The sequence below is a fragment of the Herpailurus yagouaroundi genome, unplaced genomic scaffold (genome assembly GCF_014898765.1).
Source record: "Herpailurus yagouaroundi ecotype Mexico unplaced genomic scaffold, PumYag 387, whole genome shotgun sequence".
Classification (NCBI taxonomy): domain Eukaryota; kingdom Metazoa; phylum Chordata; class Mammalia; order Carnivora; family Felidae; genus Herpailurus; species Herpailurus yagouaroundi.
Window position 1 is genome coordinate 1,925,422 of NW_024412604.1, and position 22,455 is coordinate 1,947,876.

Here is a 22,455-nt window from a genome sequence, read left to right on the forward strand (position 1 = left end):
CCCCCCCCCCCCCCACACACACACACTCACCAGAAGCAACACAGGAGAACAGGGGTGGCAGGAGCTCTGGAGCCAGCCAACCCTCAGGCCTGTGGCCCACTCACGTTACCTCCTGTGTGCACCTGGAAATAACATCACCTGCTCACAGGATTGTCAGATGCCCAAGACTACATGGGATGACCCATGTCAAGTACTTTGGACAGTTTCTGGCACAGAGGAAGCCCTCAGTTACTGGGCGCTTCCTCACCTTCCCTTTCCTTTCGAGCTCTGGAGGTCACAGAGGGTCTCAAAGGCAAGGAGGCTCAACAGCACCCCTCTAGGAAAAAGTCTGCTGGGAAGCAAGTCAGATATTGCCAACACTGTGCCAACGTTACAGAAATTTCATCATTTCACATCTAAACTCAATCAACACTGGATTCAAATCCCAGCCTTCCTTCTGTGCTGTATGACCTTAGCCAAGTCCCCCATCCTGGTGGAGCCTCAGTGTCCTCATCTGAACGGTGAGAACCAGTCCCTTCCTCAGTAAGTTGAGGTGTGAACTTCTGTGCTTGGTGCACAGAAGGACTCCTCGATACACGTTAGCTATTATTTTTATTGTTGCTAATTTGACACTATTATTATCAACACCACGACAACAAAATTCCTACTAGGGCTTAGCACCACAACCCACTTCGAGAGCATACACCCCAACTCTGGTGGCCCCAGCAGAGAGCTTCACACCCCGAGCATCTTCTTCCCAGGTGGGTGACTGCGGTCTGGCGGCAGCAGGCAGCCACAACCTCTAGCAGCCCTTGATGAAATCAGTCTGGAGGGGCTGAGGCCAAGTATCCCAGGTTTCAGGCGGACCAGAGCTCCATGCCCATTGGGCATGTTCTGAGATCAGAGCTGCCTCACCGTGCGCTCTTTTTCTGAACGGGTTGGGTCTGAGAGAAGGTACTCTGAGTCCTAAGGGATTCTGCTCCTGTCAGAAGCTGCCAGGCTGCTCAGCCATAAGGGAGAGGAGCCTGTTAGCAGTCCCCAGCAGGGGGAGCCATCACTCCAGGCTGAGCCTTTCACCAACTTTCAGACCGAAGCCAGGCCTCCCCAAAGCATGCAAAGTCCGGCAAACCTACAGGGTCTGTGCAGAAGGGATGCCAGGCTCACCGGGCACCAGGCCACATCCCCATTTCCAGAAGCTGCCCAGGTAGCCAGCTCCTCTCACCAATGGCTGGCCCAGCCCTGGAACAAGCTGCCTTCTTCCCAAGGATGCAGAAAACACCTGTGATGATAATCTTGTCAAGACAGAAGTACAGGGATTTAAAGAGGGACTACAGGCTGCTGCCACATGAACTTGAATCACACTCGCAAATCCTAATTCGGAGCCAGAGTGATCACCTGAGAGGGGAGCTGCCCCACAGCCAGCCGCACAGCTTCTGAACAATCTCAATGGAGACAAAGCTTCTCCGTCAAGAGTGAGCTAAACACCTGGATCTGACCCTCCATCACTCAGAGGCAAGTCTAGGTGAATCAGCAATTTGGGTTCCTCACTTGGTTTGGCTCCAGCTCTGTGCTGAGACAGTCATGGGCCTGAGGGTCTCTTTCCTACCAGCCCTGCTGCCAGGAGCTGGCAGCCTCCAGGGCTCTGTTCACCCACACGACTTCGCTGCAGGCTTCAAAAGGGCTCCTTGCCACCCTGCTTCACGCCCCAGCACTGCTGGGACCAGGCCCCAACATTCAAACAAAAGAGCAAGAAAACGACCAAGTCCAGGGCCCTTGAGAGCTAGGAAGACAGTGTGTTGTTCTCAGGGGCTCATAAGCTTTCAGAGTAATCAGGAGAAAAAGAACCTCAAGAAAGTCCCCAGTCCCAGCCCTGGTAGGGTGGAGCACCATGTGGGCATGTGCCTTCTGGGCCTCAACATCTACCCCCTTCCCAAAAGCAGGCCAAAGGGGTTGGGAGTGGGTGCAGGCGCCAGTGTGGCTCCAAGAAGATCTGGGATAGAGAGAAAATACTGGTTTCGTTATCAGAAAGATCTGGGTCCTCGGCCTATCTTTATGACCAGGGGCAAGTTATTCTGCCATTCTGTTTCTTTATCTAAAAGACGAAGCCAAGAATACTTACTGCCCACAGCTAGTATGAGGATAGAAGTCAACATATGTAAGACCACTGGAGGCCAGCCTGTCTGACCTGACCTCTGCCCACTCCAACTGAAGTACCAAATCACACCACACCGTAGCCCCAGAGACCATGTGGGAGGCCCTCATATTCAGCAACAGGTGACTGTTGCCTTTGATGGCCATGATGGTATGAGGCTGATGCATGAACTACCTGTGAAGGCAGAGGCCACTTTGACAGGTTTCTCTCGAAACGAACGTGACCTCCTTCATCTCCATCCCCACTCATGATGTTACGAGTTTAAAGTGATCCCAGAGGAAAACACGAACCCAGACAGAGGTGAAAAAGCCTCATGGCTGGCAGGCAGCCACCCTACCTGATGACACAGTTGCCTCGGTTGGATGCAAAGATGACGATGGGGGCGATAGAAGATTCCAGGGCCCGGTGCAGGTAGGTGAAGCACTCGATGTCCAGCATGTGGACTTCATCAACAAAGAGCACACCTGGAACCAGCTCAGCGATGCCCTGATCGATGTACTTATTCACCACCTTGTTAATCTCCCCTCGAAGTTTGTCTAGGAGAGAGCAGGAGTAGACAGGCAAGGTCAGGTGGCGGGAGTGGTCACCTTTTCTCCTCATCCCCCCCCAAATTTGACCCAAACCCAAGTGTGGAGCCCAGTTTTACTGCTGGCTGTGTGACCTTTGTCAGGTTACATCCCCGCTTCAGTGCCATCATCTGAAAATAGGGATAATCACCACGTAGAAGTCACAGAACTGGCAGCTTCCCCTGCCAACATGTCCTGTTAAGTCTGTAAATGGCTTTGAGTTTTGCATGTCTTCACAAGGGCACACACCTCCCCCCAGTCGCACTTCTCACCTTTTGCCTTATTGCTCACATCCACCCACCTAGTGCCCTGCCACATCCCAGAGTTGGGGAGCCCTGCGTGAAGTGAGTTTTCATATGCAAATTTTTCCATTCTGCACTCAGGAAATGACCCTTTCTTTTGGCCCTGTAGACAAAGCTTAGGTTAATTAACTTTCAATCAAGTGCCTAGGCGAAGGAACAGGGTGCGTGAACAGGCCTCTCACAAGCCTCTCTGGCAGGCAATCTGGGAGAATTGCAGGCTCTAAGGAAAGGTCTCACTTCAGAGCTCTAGAGGGGCGGGGCTCTCAGCGTCAAAGAGGACCATCTAAGGTCACGGTTCCCATTCTTCTGCCCAGCCCCTGCACTAGCATCAGGAGGGAGCAGCTCACAAACACAGAAAAGGAAGATGGGATGCCACATCTGCCACCAGAGCCTTGAGCCAGGGCTGGTCAGAAGAGGAGGCATGGTGAAAATGATTACAGCACAGACACTGGTCTTGGCGACTCTAATAGAAAGGTCTCAGACCATTCCATGGGCTAACGTGAAACAGAAAACCTTTCAGGGTGACAGAGCCATAGGTGGTAATTAGAAAAAAGAGGGACGTACCAGGTGAGAAGAGAGGCAGGGTCCTTACCAGGGTGAGAAGAGAGGACACCCAAGGTCCACAAGGGAGCAGCGACATCCCTGCCAAAATCTGGGAAGGGCCCAGGAGGCTGAGCGGGGCAGGCTGGGAGCTGTGGGGTGGCTGCAGGGAACTAAGGCGGCGGGGCTTGCCGTGCTCGGAGTGCTCCGGCAGGAGCTGTCCTGCACGGCTGGCCCGATACAACCCACATTTCTGGGACCTCAAAGGGACAGGAGATTGTGACGGCCCCCATCTCACGGACAAGTGCAAGGATACTAAGTGCATCCAGGAGGCCGTGCTAGCACTTGGGGCCAGACAGCACACAGTGTGCTTTATTTACAACTGTCTAAAGCAGCCACGGGCTGGTCAGGCTCTGAATGAAGAGGAAGAAAGAAACTGTCCCAAGGCATTTCCTCAGGTCCGGGGATTCACTCGAAAAGCCTCTCACGCTATGCCAGAATCCAGGGCCTTACAGCTCGGCATCTTGCTCACAGGCCTTACTATTTCTCTTACCTGTGATTTCGGTCTTCTTTGGCTTCATTAATTGGCCCATCATAGACAGGATGTCTTGTCCGCCCTGCAAAACAGAAGATTTACACAGTCAGTCCCGCTCTCTAAGGCACCTGCAGAAGTCTCATCGTCACCACCTCCAAAAGTCTCATCGTCACCACCTCCATCACACCAGTTACCACTGTCAACTGGACACAGGGTCCTGAGGCGTTGAGAAGCCAGACCGCTTCCCCCACCCCTCCCCCACAACGGAAAGCGTGAGGAGCGTCCAAACAGAGGGATTTTTAAGAGGCTCCCCTCAGCCTGCAAGAAGGAGCAAAACCCTTCGTGGGAAGTACCAGCTCTGTGGGGCCCGCCCTAGTCTCCCTCTCCAACCATTTCCTTTCCAATCAGCACTCCCTGATTAGCCACACAGGACTGTACCCTCCTCTGAACGCCCACGTTCTTTCCGTGCTTTGGCATACTCTAATCCACCTGCCAGGAAGTACCATCTCTTTTCTGGGAAGCGCCAGTTACCCATAAAGTTCAGGTCAAAGGCCCCTGCCCTCTGCCGATGCTCTGGTTCCCTTGGGGACACAGGGATTGTGGAAGGAAGCGTTAGGACATACTTATCTACGTTCCTGTGTCTCCTTACTAGACTCGACTACACAGTCACATTAACGTAGTCCTGGTCTGGAGCTGCTCACCACCTACCCACTGCTGACCGTCCCCCCAGCCCCTCCCAGTGCCATCAGCAAGAGGTGCTGTTTTGTCACCTGCACGGGATTAAGAGATCCCATTGTTGCCATGCCCTGCGACACAGAGGTGCTCGCTAAATGTTCAGCTGTAAAATGTAGCAAATGTTTCCTGAGAACCTACAACACTTGATCCTGCAGGACAAGAACTATAATGCCTTCTTCACAGAGGAGGGAACTCAAAACCAGATAGCCCTAAATCATGGAAAACCCGGGGACACCGAGTGACAAACTGGGTGAGCTCATTAGTGTCAGAGTGACACAATCCCTGACTCCCAACTCTTGGCCAAACACTCTAACTAAGGCAAACACTCCCAGGAGGCTGGTTTGGGGACAGCCATTCTAACACTGAGGGACGTGGAGGTCCGAGACAATTCTTCACCAATCTCTTGGCCAAGGCTCCAAGGGGCAAAACACCAAGGGTCAAATTTCAAGTTAGAAAGTCTATTCCCTGCTGATGAGGAGATGGACTCTCTTAAGATCAAGAGGAAATCGAACTGAAAGACCAGCAGCAGGGAAGGGGTAGGGTTTTAAAATCACACATTTCCCAGAGATGTCATAAAGTCATACTATATTCCCCCCACGTTTATCAGTCAAGGCATAAGTATCCATCTTGTCGGCGTGAGGAGCAGACACAATTCCTGCTCAAAGCGGAAACACTGAAGATTCTGCTAAGCAGGGGGGAAGACACGGCTTTGTCGGGCTTTCTGAAATCCTGCAAAGGTCTCAAAGAACACTCCTGCCCTCCACCGTTAACACCCAGAGAATCCCAGGCATGAGCGTGAGCCCGATGCTGGAGAGAAGCCACAGAAGAAGCTGGCTAGCTCAGGGCCAGTGGCTTGGCTGGGATAAGAAACAATACACACGAAATCATCTGTGACTAGAGCATTTGAATTGGAACAAAGGAGTCACTCGTAGCTCATGTCGATGTTAATTGCTGAACATCACAGATAGAAAAGGACCGTCTGCCCTAAGAAACGGGCAGCAAGAATCTGACAATTCATTCCCAGGGCTTCCCAGGGCTTCCGTGCACACACAAAAGGGCTCGTGTGCCAGGTCACGCCGGCATCGAGGCAGCACCTGGGGCCGTGCATTGGCCACATCCAAGTCATGCAAGGTCACATCCTGGATGATTTCTTTCTTCTTGTGCACATCCCCCTTTGGCAAGGGGACATACTCTTCAGCTTCAAGGTCGAATTCTGTGGCGTAGGTATCACACCTGCCCTGCCTCTGTAAAAAGAGAGAAACCCGAGTGCCTGGTGAGTTTTCACTGCCAAGTCCCCAAATGGCACAGTGCTAAGTGAGATAAAAGTCTCAGTTCCCAACCGCAGGCCTGACAGCCTACTTGACAAACTCCAAATATGCCCCACTCCCCTGCTGCCAAGAGAAGGAAGCTATCTGCTCATCACTGGGCTCCAAAAACCCAGTTGAAATACACCTGATACCTTCTCCAAGAATCTTTCCCCCCCTCTTTCTTTTAACTGTATGCAATTCCTGATAAAGGGCAAATCCAGTAGATTAACTGGAGACGGAGGGAGCTGTTCAGACTCTTTTGTAGGTGGGTGATTTATCGTATGATATGAAGTATTATGCTCATCCATTAAACAGTGAGGAACACTGTACAGGACACTGAAAATCAGATATAAAAAGAATGCCAACTAATGCAGCATCCCCTTCCACATGCATATATCTTGGGAAGAAAATACCAAAGAGATAAAAGGAAGATTAAATACGCTGCACATTTCAATTTGAAAATGACTACAGTTGTTTTGCTTTCTCACCCTGTACTCCCCCTCTACGCAGGTTTTAGTATTTTTCGAACAGACTGTCTGTTTTAATCATGAGAAGGTTAAAGCAGGAAGATAAAGGGAAAGCAAACTTTATTAAACCTAAAGGGGCAACTGCTGACCTTCCATCAGCATCGTGCCAGATGCCAGCCCCCTCCCGCACCCCGCACCCCCTGAAGAAAACAACCCCCTTGTAACCCAGGCCTCCTCGCGCAAACCAGTCATAGCATCACCTTCACAGCCCCACTGTTGGCTTCGATGTAGATCACATCTCCAGCTTCTACTCGCTCTTTCTGCAAACTTTCAAAAATGCTGGGATCCAGCTTTAAAAAAAGAAAAAAACCCAAAAACATGGGGCTCAGAGAACTGTAATACAATATTTATTTCCAACTCACCGTAAGGTACCTTTCCACAAGAGACTTGTAGCTACCTCATGACTATATGGAGAAAGTATATTTGTGCGTGTGTGTGTGCGTGCGTGTGTGTGAGTGGATATAGGAGAACACTGGCTTTGGGGATGTGTGTCCTAGAGACAGCAGGAGAGTGAGGGCACCCAAGGAGAGCACAAGGGGAGATCTAGAATTCTCCTTCCTTTTACTCCTGAGGTCGCAAAATGGCAAATATGGCTCTGACTGCTTTTAGGTGAGGTCTACGCTGTCCAGGGGACCACAGGCCCTAACGCCCCCTTTTGGGGTTGCTCTCCCTGCTTCAATTCTTCTCCTCCTCACCTCAGGTGGGGGTGGAACTTCCTGCAAGTGAAGCACCTGCTGGAACCTGCTTGCTCTTTACGGCTGGCACTTTGTGGTCGTGATTTTAGACAAGGCTCTCTGAGCCTCAGTTTCCTCATCTACACAGCAGCACCCAGGTGTAAATATCCAAAGGGAAACACAAACCAGGATCTTTCCCAGGCCTTTTAATTCAAATCCATGTCTGTTCTCGGACCTGCCTGCTTAAATCTCCAGAAAAGGAGAGGAGCGTATTTTGCAGACTGCTGCTTTTCTCCGGATCATCCAGATTCAGGCTACCTTTGATGTTAATATTCTAGGACAGCATCTTTTGTCAGCAGTCAGGATTTAAACATAAGTTTCTTGGGGCACCTGGTTGGTGAAACGTCTGTCTGACTTGATTTTGGCCCAGGTCATGATCCCAGAGTTGTGGGATTGAGCCCCGCGTCGTGCTGAGCATGGAGCCTGCTCGGGATTCTCTCTCTCCCTCTCTGCGTGCCCCTCCCTGCTCATGTGTGCTCTCTCTCTCTCTCACAAAATAAATAAACTAAAAAAAAAAAAAAAATAGGAAGTTTCTCTCTGTTAAACTTCAAGGACACCTGTTTCTCAGTTAAACTTTATATTTTATAATGCGAAAAAAACTTTGTCTCAAAATTAAAGAGTAAAAATCTAGGACTCCGTGAAAGAACCCAGACACAAAAGAACACATGCTTATATGACTCCATTTACGTGAAATGTTCAGAAAGGACAAATACACAGAAACAGAAAATGGATTAATGGTTGCCAGGAGGTGTGGGTGGGAATGGGCACTATTGTCAATGGGCATGAGGTTTCTTTTGGGGTGCTGAAAATGTTCTAAAATTGGACAGTGGTGATGGTTGTACCACTGTAAGTAGATTAAAATTCCTAGAGTTGTACACTTAAAATGGGTGAATTTTATTTAAAATTAAATCTCAATAAAGCTGTTAGAGACAGTAACCACAGGAACAAACTCGGGGCTTTGTGTCACTGGCATGGTGAGGCCTGGTAACCTCCTAGAGCACAAGGAGCAGAGCTTATGACACAGGCCTGGCACGAGGCAGGTACGTGATAACGATGGCAAATACGGTATTCTCCTTCACAAATCAATACCTCTACGAACTATTTCTCTTTTTTATTCTTAATTTTTTAAATCTTTATTTATTTTTGAGAGAGACAGAGCACGAGCAGGAGAGGGACAGAGCAAGAGGGAGACACAGAATCCAAAGCAGGCTCCAGGCTCTGAGCTGTGAGCATAGAATCTGATGCGGGGCTTGAACTCACGAACCGCAAGATCATCAAGATCATGACCTGAGCTGAAGTCAGATGCTTAACCAACTGCGCCTCCCAGGCGCCCCCCTACACCAACTATTTGAGCTCTGTTTGTCCAAGTATTTTGTACATATGCTCAAAGGAGCTAGAAGTACTCATCTGGGAAGAAGAAAAATTTATTTTCTTTCTCGTGTTATTTTCTTTCTTTTTTTTTTTTTAAGCTTTATTTGTTTATTTGGAGAGAGACAGAGACAGCATGAGTGGCGGAGGGGCAGGGAGAGAGGGAAATAGAGACTCTCAAGCAGGATCCCTGCTGTCAGCGCAGAGCCCGATGTGGGACTCAAACTCACAAACTGCGAGATCATGACCTGAGCTGAAACAAAAGAGTTGGATGCTTAACTGACTGAGCCACCCAAGTGCCCCGCTTCTGTTATTTTCTTGAAGAAACTGTGCAAAGTGGCCTGATGGAGGGCAGGAATGTAAACAGCAGGCCTGACTTCAGCTATCCTACAATGGGGAGGGGTCCTTTTTTCTTTTTTTTGCCTCAAGCACTTTAATATCGGTTAATTTCCCAAATGAATTGACTGAAGATGTAATTACTGGAAAGGCGGCAGATCCTACTAAGAAATCTAATTAATACAGAATGGGAGAGATGAGGGGGAGGTTTAAAAGAGATATTTGTAGAGGCAAGCTCCTGAGATGGAAACCCTGTTAGGAAAAAGAAAAATGACCCTCTGAAGAAGTGACATTTTTATGATCTCCATAAAGCAGTGACCAAGAAACCACCCTACAGGATCAAAGAACCATAAAATCGCAGAAGAGAACGAAGATGGAGACATTATATGGTCAACCTACCACAGTTCACAGATGGGCACCCAGAGGCCCAGAGAGCTCAACTGACTCCTGAAGGTCACACAGCAAGTTGGAGGGACAGCATAACAGTTGGGATGCAGAGTCTGCTCTCCCTGTTAACAGGCTGTAGGACCCTAGGACACCTGCTTATTAACCTCTTTATGCAGGCTCAGTTCCCTTATCTGTAACATGAGGGAAACTATACACGTGGCACATACACATGTAGAAAGCTATAAATAACAACAAATGAAGTATTTGTTAAAGCACTTAGCCCGGGTCTGCCACATCCAGTAAGTAAGAGCTATAATGCTTTTATAACTATCATAATACTGTTTATTATAAATAGCAATAAGACAATACCTACAATCCCAATCGTCCCATTTCTCTAACTGAAGGCTCTCACAGTAACATCAACAGCTACCACTTCCTAGGTAACTGGGGCTACACCCAAAGCTACAACTTTTATATCCTTCTAAGAACTCCACGAGATAGGCAACCATTATCCCCATTTAACAGACAAAGAAACTACTGCTCAGAGATTAAGTAACTTGCCAAAAGCCACACCGCTGTCAGCAGCAGAGGCTGGTCTCTCTTTCAGACTTTGTCTGCCTCCAAACCACACTCTTCCCCCAGGTGCCCCTGCCACCCGCATCCTCAAGGTTGACAGACAAGTGTCTGAGGAGCGTAATCGAGGGCCCCACGTTGCCACCACCTATGGTTTCTCCACAAAGCTACAGCCTGAGCAGAACCAACAGCTAAAGCTACTATAGGTTTTGGGGCCCTGACTCCTAAAAGGAATTGGCAGTCAGGATTCTGTGTTTGGCCCCTTGAGATGTCCATTCGTCATCCTACACGACTCTTACCAGATTAGTCACCGCTGCTTCTTTCTGGAAGCATGGGCACTGATATCTGAAAAATTAATCCACAGGTTCAAAGACAGGCCCGTGACCTTTGACACATGGTCACAATACAGGATACACGATGGCAGGCACGTAGCTCATGTCTTAATGCACAGTTTCACAGGAGTGAATGAGAAAAGCAAGAGCTATCTTTATTGAGTCTCCCTGTGTACTTGCCCTATTCTAGGTACTGCTCCGTACACGAAACATCCTCAAACGGCCCTGTGACGTATCATCACCCACAGCGCACAGAGCAAAATGGGACACTGAGCGGTTACGCCACTTGCCCAAGGCCATGCAGTGCGGAGAGATTCTGAGGCAAGAGAAAACAGAGGACAAACACATACTCACTTTCAGCTGTTTGGTTCCTTTGGCCGTTTTTAGTCCTATGATCACATGGCTAATGGTCTTCCCATATCCCCCCATGGGGTTCTCTGTCTCACACGGAGTCAGCTCTGTGACTTCGCCTTCATAAACTTCTTTGGTCTCCTTTATCCGCAGCCCTGGAAGAGACGGCAGGTGAGCTCCAGTAAGAAGCAGAACTCTCTCTCACAGATTCGTATTCCCTCTCTCTCTTACGTAAGTCCTTAATAGCCTTTTTAGCCACAAACCTTCCATGTCACAACGACTGACAAGTCAGCCTTACTAATAATGTACATCCAAGGGTAGAAAAGTACTGGATAGGAAAATACTGTAACTGTAAACTGGAGGAGCTAGTCAGAACACAATTTTATTTCAACTTTTCAAAGGGATTTTCTCGGTTCAAATCTAGAATTAATTAGACAAGCTACAATTCTCAAAATTGTATCCGCCATCTGTTCCACCTCCAAGGGGGTGAAATTGAGCTTTAGCCTCTAATCCAATCTCTGAACCCCAACCATTCTACTCCACTAGAGCAGCAACTACATATACCCTTGTTTCTTGTGTTTTTGATTCTTGAAAAATAATTTCAGAACCAATGGAATAACTCCTTACATCCCTTGTGTCACCAACAGACCTGAGCTAGGTATGCTATGTTAATTAGAGGTCCGTGCCAACAGCAAGTGATATGTGACCTGCCAAATGTTCTGGGCCTCTGATTGACCCTTGGTGCACACCCCAAGAAGAAATACCCAGTTGTCATTCAGCATTTGCAGTGCGTTGTTCTAGAAGTTTTCCAAGGCCACAACCCCAAAACAACCCCCCCTCACCCTATTAATAAAGCATTCACAGCTAGTCAATAAATGTTGTTGGCAAACAAAGAATTGTTACCAAATTAATTTCTACAACATGGTCTCAGTGCCTTTTTATATAATGTTTTTGCTGCCTAAAGTACTCTTCCCTCCGTTCTGGCTTTGCCAACTCCCCAGCTGAAATACTTACTCCTAGAAAGCTTGCCTGACACACCCTTCTTCTTTACCCTCCACTGACTCCCATGGCAACCTGTGCCTCCCACCCAGCACTCACACATGGGATTGCGAGGACTCTGGAGACCTGACTCCCCCTCTGCTAGACAGTCAATAGCCACACACAAAAATGGATGAATGCAGGAAGATACTCAAGGGGAAAGGGAGTGCCATCAGGCAGACCATCCGATACCTAAGAAATCTGTCTACAGATACTTCTGCATATTCTCCGTAATGCCCAAGATCTCTAAGGAAGTTGCCATGTGATGCAATAGCCCAGGTCCACCATGACACCCCCAACCCTGAAACCCAGGCCTCATCTGGATCAAAGGTTTTTTGCCTCCAAAGTCAACACAGGCATGCCCCTGCAGGGAAGAGTGACTGGAGGGGGCACAAGGAGCTTTTGGAGATCTAGTACTGGTCTTTTGCTCTGGGTGTAGGGTACATGAGTATGCTGACTTTATGAAAACTCACTGAGCTATATACCTATGATTATGTTTTCTTCCTGTGTGTATGTATGTATCCACATACATACACACACACATATATATAATGCTTTAATAACACATTAAAATAACAACAAGAAAATTGGGTTTTTCTTTTCTTTTAAACATTTTTTTAAGTTTGGGGCACCTGGGTGGCTCAGTCGGTTGAGCATGTGACTTTGGCTCAGGTCATGATCTCACATTTCCTGGGTTCGAGCCCTGCGTCGGGCTCTGTGCTGACAGCTGAGAGCCTGGAGCCTATTTCAGATTCTGGGTCTCCCTCTCTCTGCCCATTCCCTGCTCATGCTCTGTGTCTCTCTGTCTCTCAAAAATGAATAAACGTTAAAAAATTTTTTTAATTTTTTTAAGTTTATTTATTTATCTTGAGACAGAGAGAGAGAGAGAGAGAGAGAGAGAGAGAATCCCAAGCAGGCTTTGCATGGTCAGCACTAAGCCCTACGTGGGGCTCGAACCCACGAACCGTGAGATCTTGACCTGAGCCGAAATCAAGAATAAAACACTTAACCAACTGAGCCACCCAGGTGCCCCATGAGTTTTTCTAACAAAGCAATGATAATTACTAATAACTAAAGATTTTCTTCGTTTTTTTTTAGCTCTGCTAGGATTTTTGTATGTATGTATGTATGTATGTATGTATGTATTTATTTATAAGTAAGCTATTTATAAGTAAGCTCCACACCCATCATGGCGCCCAACACAGGGGTTTGAACTCACCATCCTGAGATCAAGAGTGGGACATTTAACTGACTGAGCCACCCAAACACCCTGCAAATAAAGGTTTTCTTAAGACAGGAAAACAAACGCATACCACTGAACACGGTTGCTCTGAAAGCGCACACACACACACACACACACACACACACACACACACACACACACACGTGCATGCACAAACTCTCCCAAATTCCTAAAGTCTGAGTCTAGAGATACAAATGCTTTCTCTGAAACCATGCCCACCACAGGTAAGTTAACAGCTAATGCATCTGTTTTCCAAGAATTCTACATCAACAAGAAAATAATTTTAAGTCACTGTACATGTCATCGGTTCAAAGACAAGGAGGAAAACATCCTTGGGTCATACTAGTTGAAGATGGGTACAGAAGGAGTCCCTACATTTAGGAAAGCTGCGGGCCACACCAGTAGGAACATACTATTTATAGGTTTACCTCTGGCTGTGGCAGCCTCTTAGCCCACAGAAGCAGCCCTCCTGCCAGTCTGTGGAGGGCTTGCATGTCACTGCCTCATTTGATCCTGCACTGGTATCGTGAGGACAAGAGGAGGTACCACCACATCCCAACCTAGCCCCGTGAAACAGCCAGAGTGAGGACTCTTTAGGTCATTTTACAGAGGGGAAGTCAGCTCTGGGAACTGGAGCAAAGGGTCCTTTCCTCCCTCGTGGTAGACCTGGGACAAGCGTGCAAGTCTTCTGGTTCTGAGACCAGCTTCTTCCCACCACACCACACTACACCACAGGGCCCCAGCTCACTGACTGCCTTTCCCACAACACTTGCTCTGTCCTTCCTCTTCCAGGTAACATGTGCCCACAGACCTCAGCGGTCCTTTCTGCCAGCCCTTGGGTGTGAGCCCAGTCTCCAGCAAATTCATGTTTTGCCCCAAGGAAAGAACACAAATGTAAGGGAAACCCATAGGTTAAAAAGATAGAAGACACATATCAACTAATCTATCATGCAGATAGATTGTGTCCTGATTCAAACAATAATTAAAAAAATCTTCAAAAAAGAAAAAACACACTGTGACACAAGACAACTGGAAATTTGAATACTAACTAGATATTTGATGATACTAAGGAATATATTGTTTATTCTAGGCAGGACAGTGGTACAATGGGGTTTCCTTTAAGTCCTTATTTTTCAGAGACACATACTGAAATATTTATGGATGAAAAAGCAGGTCTGCAGTTAACTTCAAAAGAATCTGGGAGGGGAATAATGAGGGCTACAGATCAATCAAGATTAACTATGAGCTGAAGCCTGGTGATGAGACCATGTGGGAAGGTCAGCATTTGACCACTTTTTGTACATTTGAAAATTTCCAAACTAAAAAGAAAAAAAACCAATGAAATGCTATTCGACAACCTCAAGAATCGTTACAATTAAAAGGATGACAATTCCAAGAGTTGGTGAGGACGCAGAACAGCAGGAAGGTTTGCACTGCGAATGGGAGTATAAATTGACACAAATGCTTTAGAACTGACGTCTCCTAAAGTTGAACACATGAATATCCTGTATCCCTGTAATTCAGCTCCTAGGTATATACCCACTAGGTATGGGCGCGCGTGTGCACCAAGGGACATGGCCAGTAACAGTCATAGCAGCATTGTCCATGACTATCAAACACTGGGAAAACTCCAATATCCGTCAAATGTGGAAGAGATGCCTAAATGTGGCTTACTCACACAATAGAATATCACGGAGCAGTGAAAAAGAATTATTCTAAATACAACAATACTGATGAATCTCACAAACATAACTTTGTGGAAAAGAAGCCAAACACGGAAGAATACATACTGTATGACTGTGTATATGAGGTTCAAAAACAGGCATAACTACAACCATAATGTTAGAATCAAGACAGTTGTTAATGTGGGAGGAAGGAAGAATGGAGATTGGGGGCAGACATGAAGGGCACTCTGGGGTATTGGCAATACTCTCTTTCTTGACTGGATGCTGGCGGCATGGGTTTTCCATGTACGACAATTCACAGAGCTATACGCTTAACGCTCCCGTGCACTTTACTGTATGTGCACACAAAAGTACCACGTCATTTTAAAAAGAAATATTTAAGTAAGTAAAACTGGTAAGACCTGGCAAAGGAGGAACACTGCTGGCTTAAGTTTTGGGAACACTGCTCTAAACCTCAGCTGGAGTCTACATCATGGCTCTCACCCTTTAGAATCACGAGAGGTTTCTACTATTTTTCCTGCCCTGGCTGTACTCAGACCATCTGCCTGAATCTCAGGGGTTGGGTCTGCTCCCTGGATGATGCCAATGTACAGTCACAGCTGAGAACCACTCATGTAAGAAGGAATGAAGAACTCTGTTCTGCTCACAATGTAGAGACACGAACCACTTCTGATGACAGGTAGCCCAGATATGGTTTGGGTGTCCTCACCATCAAGCCACCTCTGTTCTGATATGCAAATAGCCCAGCGGCACAAAGAAACACCGCCAATGGGGTCAGACACTCTCCATCACTTCGAATTTTTAAATGTGGTCATTATCTTATCTTTGGAGCGGTTGCCTTCTTTCTCCAGAAACCCAACCAGGACAAAGACTCTCTCAGATACTGAAGTTAAGGAAAAGTTCTACTCTACCTTCAGTCAATCTGATAGCCTACAAATGGAAGTTTTGGAACAGCCCCAAAAGAGATGTTGTGTTACATTTTGCCTTACCAAACTCTCAATTCCTGAACATCAAGACAAAAATTTTCCAAACTACATGAATGTATCAGAAGCCTGTGACATACTTGGAAAATTCTGTACTTTTAAAATGAACTTGGATTTTTTTTTCAATCAACAATTTTATATCCCACAGAGATAAATTCCTTCCAGTGGAATGCTTCCCTCTATTTCCTGTTAATGACCATGACATGAAATTCCTTGAGTGGGGAAGAAAGGCATTCCCGTCTCTCACTAGTGCCCGTATTTGTTTAGAAGTCGCTCTGTGCTGACAAGCAGGCAGGGGATGTGGGTGACGGACAATGAAAGCGGCTGTTAGCCAGGGAAGGGGCCGAGCTGGCGCTATCTCTGGCACCGGCAACACAAATGACACAGGTTTCATCTGCTGGCTCAGGTTTCTAAATCCCTGACAGGGACCTTCATCACGTCAAGGAAACAGCACAGACTCCTTGCTTTTTATTTCTGGTCAGCTTACCGCTTCCTCCCCACCCCTCTGCCAACTTCACAGGAATTCAAAGGCAGAGGAAGATGGGCAGGGTTCCTTTTTGAAGACAGTCAATGGCCTGCCTTTTTATTCTGTGGCAGGATCAAGAAATTCTCTTTACCTCACTGCCATCAAAAGAACTACGCTGCCCCTCCCCTCAAAAACGGCAAATTGCAAAATAGATACCTAGGAAATTTATCTCTATTTTTTCAAACTGCAGAGCATTAAAGTTACCTTCATGCAACCTAAACGCACGCACGTGTGCGAAAGTCAGTTTTGTCAGATTTTATCAAGGGCAGAAAAATATTTCTTTTTAATAATTAACAATACATATTGAAAGTGCTCAGGGATTTGGGCCAGTTGTAGCGTCTTAATTAGTGAGTTAAATACGATCTTTGCCACATGTTCATTAAGTTTTTAGAAGGCACTCAGAGAAAGATTTTATAAACCCTGGGTCCTGTGACCCATTTCCACCCCTATTCCAGATACGATGCAAAAGTCCAAAGACGGCCAAACATGTAATGACACCCGCTGAACCTCACAAACATCAATGCTGCTAAAGGAACAACACCTAAACCAGGTTCCATTTAGAAGACGTTTAAAGGGCAAAATACAGGGCACCTGGGTGGCTCAGCCAGTTAAGCGACCGGCTCTGGGTTTCAGCTCAGGGCATAATCTCATGGTTTGTGAGTTCGAGCCCCACGTCAGGCTCCGTGCTGACAGTATGAATAAGCCACATTTAAGCATCTCTTCCACATTTGATGGATATTGGAGTTTTCCCAGCGTTTGACAGTCATGGACAATGCTGGTATAGGATTCTGCACCTCCCCCTGCTCAATCTCAATCTCTCTCTCAATATAAACAAATAAACTTTAAAAAAGAAAGAAAGAAAAGAAAAGGGCAAAACTCAGCCACACTGCTGTACAGGCTCTGACGGGCACAGAGGCCGTGGCCACACAACCCTCGCACTCTGTGGGTTGGCGTGGGAGAGGGGAGGGGCTGTGGCCAGCCAGGGCCAGAATGACAGCTGTGGTGCTGGCCCTGTTCCGTTCCCTGAGCTGAGTGGTGACGGCATAGCGTTGACCTCATAAGAAATTGTTAAACTACAGGCATGCTTTACATACTTTTCTCTAAGTATGTTAAATTTCAGTTTATAACAGCCACCAAAAAAATTCAATGTTTCACAGTAAAAAAGATTTCCAGTAAGAAACACTTTACAGTTTAAAAAAAAAAAAAAAGTCCATACCTACACAACACAAAGCCTACAGACACAGCTTACAGGGTCTCTGGCTTAGAACAAGAGTCCCACCCTCCAGCGATCGCAGGGACCTGGTGCGGGCGAGCGCCTGGTGGGCGACATGAAGAAGCAGGGCCAGTGTACCAGGGACGGCGGCAGGCTGGAGGGCGAGCCCCGCTCTGGAAAGGGGCCCTGCTCAGCCCCACCCGACTGCTGCTATGTGGGAAGGAAAGCTTCTCTCAGGAAGCCAGAAAGAAGGATTTCATAGGACATTTCCCAATTTCTAAACACTGGCAACCAATGCAACATTTATTTTAATAAAAAACCCTGTGCAGACCAAGCGGAGTATATCTATCACCAGACACAGACTGAGGGCTATCCTTCTTCGGCTAAAGGCTTCTGTTTTCTACCTGCTTTAAAAGCCCAGTCCCTTCTCTCATTCAGAAAAACTTCACTGAGCCCGACTATGTGCCAGGAACTGGGGCCACAGGAGATACTCTGTCCATAGCAGACGTTCAATCAACACCCAGTCTGCTCCTCTCCAGACTTTCCTATCTCCCAAAATGGCCACCTCTCCTTCTTTAAAGCCCCACATCTTATCCTCTGGGCAATCCTGTCAGCCCCACCATCCAACTAGATCCAGAATCTGACCATTTCTTATCACCTCTGCCACCACCACCAGGTCCAAGCCACCACCATCTCCTGCTCAGGCTCCTCACAGTCTCCCCACTGTCCCCTCACTCTTCTCACTGTCCACTCTCCATGCCCCAGCCAGAGGGATCCTTGGACAACCAAAACCACTCTCTAATTGCTTCCCTTTTCACTCAGTGACAGATGCAAAGCCCTAATCGTGCTTACGACCCTACATGATTTCACCCCTGACCTAGACTTTAGCATTCTTAAGGCAAGGATTCTGGGTTAGACAAATCCACTCTTGCTTAAACTTTCGTCATTTCCTCCAAGCTTTCCAGTAAATTTCCTTCTGAAGAATGCTCACCTTGTTTTGACAACCAAAGGGCCTGGAAAACTGTACAGGCGCTATGACAAGGGTTCATAACCCATGACTCAGCAACTGTATCCTAGATATAGGCTCCCACATGTGCAGACACACATTAAACAGTTTTTAGTATCTTAAAAGGAATAAACTATTTCTAGATGTGAGGGACACTGGGATTTTCCCAGAGCGAGGGCAACAAAAATGGGGCAGGGAGACAGGCCCAGACCTCCTAGTGGAGAAGACGTAACTATTTGGGAGAGGCCATTTTCTTCTCATTGCAGGTCTTCAGAGCACAGGCTCTAGAATCCGAGAGCTACAGGTTCAGATTACAGTGCTGCTACTCACTAGCTGGGTCACTGTAGGCAAGTCGTGTAACGTCCTGAGACTCTGTGTCATCATATGCAAAATGAAGACAGAGAATTCCTCTTGGGGGAACAAAAGGCTATAATCAATGTTGAGGGGGGCCCTGCCATGTAACAAGCACCAAACCCTGTAAGCTCAAACCTCTGCCCGTCCCCCCATGGTTTCCTCACTCTCTGACAGGCCACGATTCTTCTGGCTCAACATCCAGGACCGGGGACATTCTAGCATCGCGACACACAAAGCTTATGGCCTAAGTCCAAACCTTCTCACTGGACACTCACCTCTAAAAGCATAATAAGGCTGCCGGGAAAATCTGACTTGTTTTTTAAAAAATCATTTTATGGCCACATCTACTTTGTCATGTGAAAAACCCCAGTCCCGTAGCCAGGGTCTACATTTTCTGACTGCTAAAACACTTCAACTAGAAAAGTTGGGTTTTTGTTTGGCTTGCGAAGATAACACTAAGGGTGCCAAAAGAAAAATGGTAGCACGACAAATACAAGCTGTAAAGGCGTTTGCACAACGAAGCAGCTTCAGCGAAGTGGGCAAAGGAGAACAACTCTTGCCACAGACGTGATACTCACCAATGGCCCTGCGGAAGTTCTCCATCAGCACCTCCGTCTTCTTGATCTCCGTGGAGTAAACTTCACTCCCCACCATTGGGCAGAAGGGGACCTTACTGCCCAGCTCCTGAGCAATAGCCAGAGCCAGAGCTGTCTACAGAGAACAATGGGAATGCACTTGTTTTACATTCTTGAAAATATGATAATTCAGAAACATATCCTATCAAAAAATTATGAATCAGGAATAACTGAAAATCTAGTCCTTTTAGTTTCAACATCATTTGGCATGTTTCACACAATAAATGCTGAATGACTTTTGTGGACAGTCGATTTATAACCTAAATGGCACCTTTAATCATCCCTGTAATTACCACAGTTATCACTCACTGACACCAGTGAGGCCCGACTCTAAGTGCATCACGTGACCCTCCCACTTGCCTATGAGCTACACACTGAACTTTCTCCACTTTACAAATAGGGAAACTGAGACACAGGAGAGGTAAAATAACATGTCCTGGGAATCATAATCTAGAAAATGGCAGAGTGGGAACTTGAACTCTGGCAGTAGTAGGGTTCCAAAGATCGTTGTTGCCATCGTAATTAGTAGACTTCCCAAACTGTCCCCTCGATATCAAAACAGGGCTCGGAACACCGCTCCAGTCTCTGAGATACTACTCTCTGTTTTTACAGGCATGGGAGGACACCAACCTGGAGAGCATCAGAAAACACTAACCAAAGAATGAATTACGTGACGTTCGCTTTGGATTGAGTGGCCCACACACGGTGAAGAAGGATGTGGGAGCTAGATTCTCAAGCTATGAGCTGGTCCCAAGTTACACTTGAACATGCCCTAGTAAACTACAAATTGATTTTGTAGATAACTACAAAAGATAACTACAACTGACAGATGCTAAACACAAGCAGACCAAATAGATGTATTGTCAGATATCAAGTATGAAAAGCCGATGCTTTAAAGCTGGTACAGGACAGGGAGATGCCACAGCATTTTAATGCTGTTTTCATCTTTCCTCAACTTTGAAACAAGAGCCTAAGTAAGGTCAGTTCCCAAGGGGTCAGGGCTAAGCAAGAAACCAAGCTTGCCCAGAACAACAAAGTGCACCCTGAGACAGTATTTTAAAACTGGCCCAGCAGAGGTTCCTCTCAGATTATCTTTTCAGTGCCATTTTGGTGATAGTTTTAAGATGGTAGCATCTGCTAGAGAAGCAGCATGTGATGTAGCACAAAAAGCACTGGTGGAAAGGGCAAAAACTGGGTGGTAGTGCTGGTGCGGAAACTAATTCTTACCGTGACCCTGGGCACATGGCAAACCTCTGCTGCCCTATTTCCCCACCTGCCAAATCAAGGTCCTGGATTAAATCACAAGTTGTAAACTCATTGCCCACAGCCCAGTTCTGTTTTGCCCTGCTGAGTGTCATGTGTGTTTTTAAACTCAATCTGTTGCCCATTTTTTAATGTTGGGAAATTTCATATAAAAATCGAGGTATCTGACCTAGGAATAAATCTAACCAAATATGTAAAAGATCTATATGCTGAAAACTATAGAAAGCTTATGAAGGAAATTGAAGAAGATATAAAGAAATGGAAAAACACTCCGTGCTCATGGGTTGGAAGAATAAATATTGTTAAAATGTCAATATTACCCAAAGCTATCTACACATTCAATGCAATCCCAATCAAAATTGCACCAGCATTCTTCTCGAAGCTAGAACAAGCAATCCTAAAATTCATATGGAACCACAAAAGGCCCCGAATAGCCAAAGTAATTTTGAAGAAGAAGACCAAAGCAGGAGGCATCACAATCCCGGACTTTAGCCTCTACTACAAAGCTGTAATCATCAAGACAGCATGGTATTGGCACAGAAACAGACACATAGACCAATGGAATAGAATAGAAACCCCAGAACTAGACCCACAAACGTATGGCCAACTCATCTTTGACAAAGCAGGAAAGAACATCCAATGGAAAAAAGACAGTCTCTTTAACAAATGGTGCTGGGAGAACTGGACAGCAACATGCAGAAGAATGAAACTAGACCACTTTCTTACACCATTCACAAAAATAAACTCAAAATGGATAAAGGAACTGAATGTGAGGCAGGAAACCATCAAAACCCTAGAGGAGAAAGCAGGAAAAGACCTCTCTGACCTCAGCCACAGCAATTTCTTACTTGATACATCCCCAAAGGCAAGGGAATTAAAAGCAAAAATGAACTATTGGGACTCATGAAGATAAAAAGCTTCTGCGCAGCAAAGGAAACAACCAACAAAACTAAAAGGCAGCCAACGGAATGGGAAAAGATATTTGCAAATGACATATCGGACAAAGGGCTAGTATCCAAAAATCTATAAAGAGCTCACCAAACTCCACACCCGAAAAACAAATAATCCAGTGAAGAAATGGGCAGAAAACATGAATAGACACTTCTCTAAAGAAGACATCCGGATGGCCAACAGGCACATGAAAAGATGCTCAACGTCGCTCCTCATCAGGGAAATACAAATCAAAACCACACTCAGATATCACCTCACGCCAGCCAGAGTGGCCAAAATGAAAAAATCAGGAGACTATAGATGCTGGAGAGGATGTGGAAAAATGGGAACCTTCTTGCACTGTTAGTGGGAATGCAAACTGGTGCAGCCACTCTGGAAAACAGTGTGGAGGTTCCTCAAAAAATTAAAAATAGACCTACCCTATGACCCAGCAATAGCACTGTTAGGAATTTACCCAAGGGATACAGGAGTACTGATGCATAGGGGCACTTGTACCCCAATGTTTATGGCAGCACTCTCAACAATAGCCAAAATGTGGAAAGGGCCTAAATGTCCATGAACCGATGAATGGATAAAGAAATTGTGGTTTATATACACAATGGAGTACTATGTGGCAATGAGAAAGAATGAAATATGGCCCTTTGTAGCAACGTGGACGGAACTGGAGAGTGTGATGCTAAGTGAAATAAGCCATACAGAGAAAGACAGATACCATATGTTTTCACTCCTATGTGGATCCTGAGAAACTTAACAGAAACCCATGGGGGAGGGGAAGGAAAAAAAAAAAAAAAAGAGGTTAGAGTGGGAGAGAGCCAAAGCATAAGAGACTCTTAA

General features: G+C 46.5%; 1 protein-coding gene across 2 annotated transcripts in view; it reads right to left on the reverse strand.

Moving 5' to 3' along the window:
• The window catches only part of RUVBL1 (RuvB like AAA ATPase 1), a 44,814-nt gene that overhangs the window by 12,434 nt on the left and 9,925 nt on the right, over positions 1 to 22,455 (reverse strand). The window contains exons 3-8 of one of the 2 annotated variants that reach the window (XM_040463312.1): positions 19,351 to 19,483; positions 10,728 to 10,879; positions 6,844 to 6,933; positions 5,904 to 6,053; positions 4,093 to 4,156; positions 2,469 to 2,667 (exon numbers count right to left, since the gene is read on the reverse strand). In XM_040463312.1, the coding sequence (XP_040319246.1) occupies positions 2,469 to 2,667; positions 4,093 to 4,156; positions 5,904 to 6,053; positions 6,844 to 6,933; positions 10,728 to 10,879; positions 19,351 to 19,483 (788 nt within the window). The remainder of the gene's footprint in view (positions 1 to 2,468; positions 2,668 to 4,092; positions 4,157 to 5,903; positions 6,054 to 6,843; positions 6,934 to 10,727; positions 10,880 to 19,350; positions 19,484 to 22,455) is intronic. The other variant, XM_040463314.1, reaches the window with a different exon arrangement.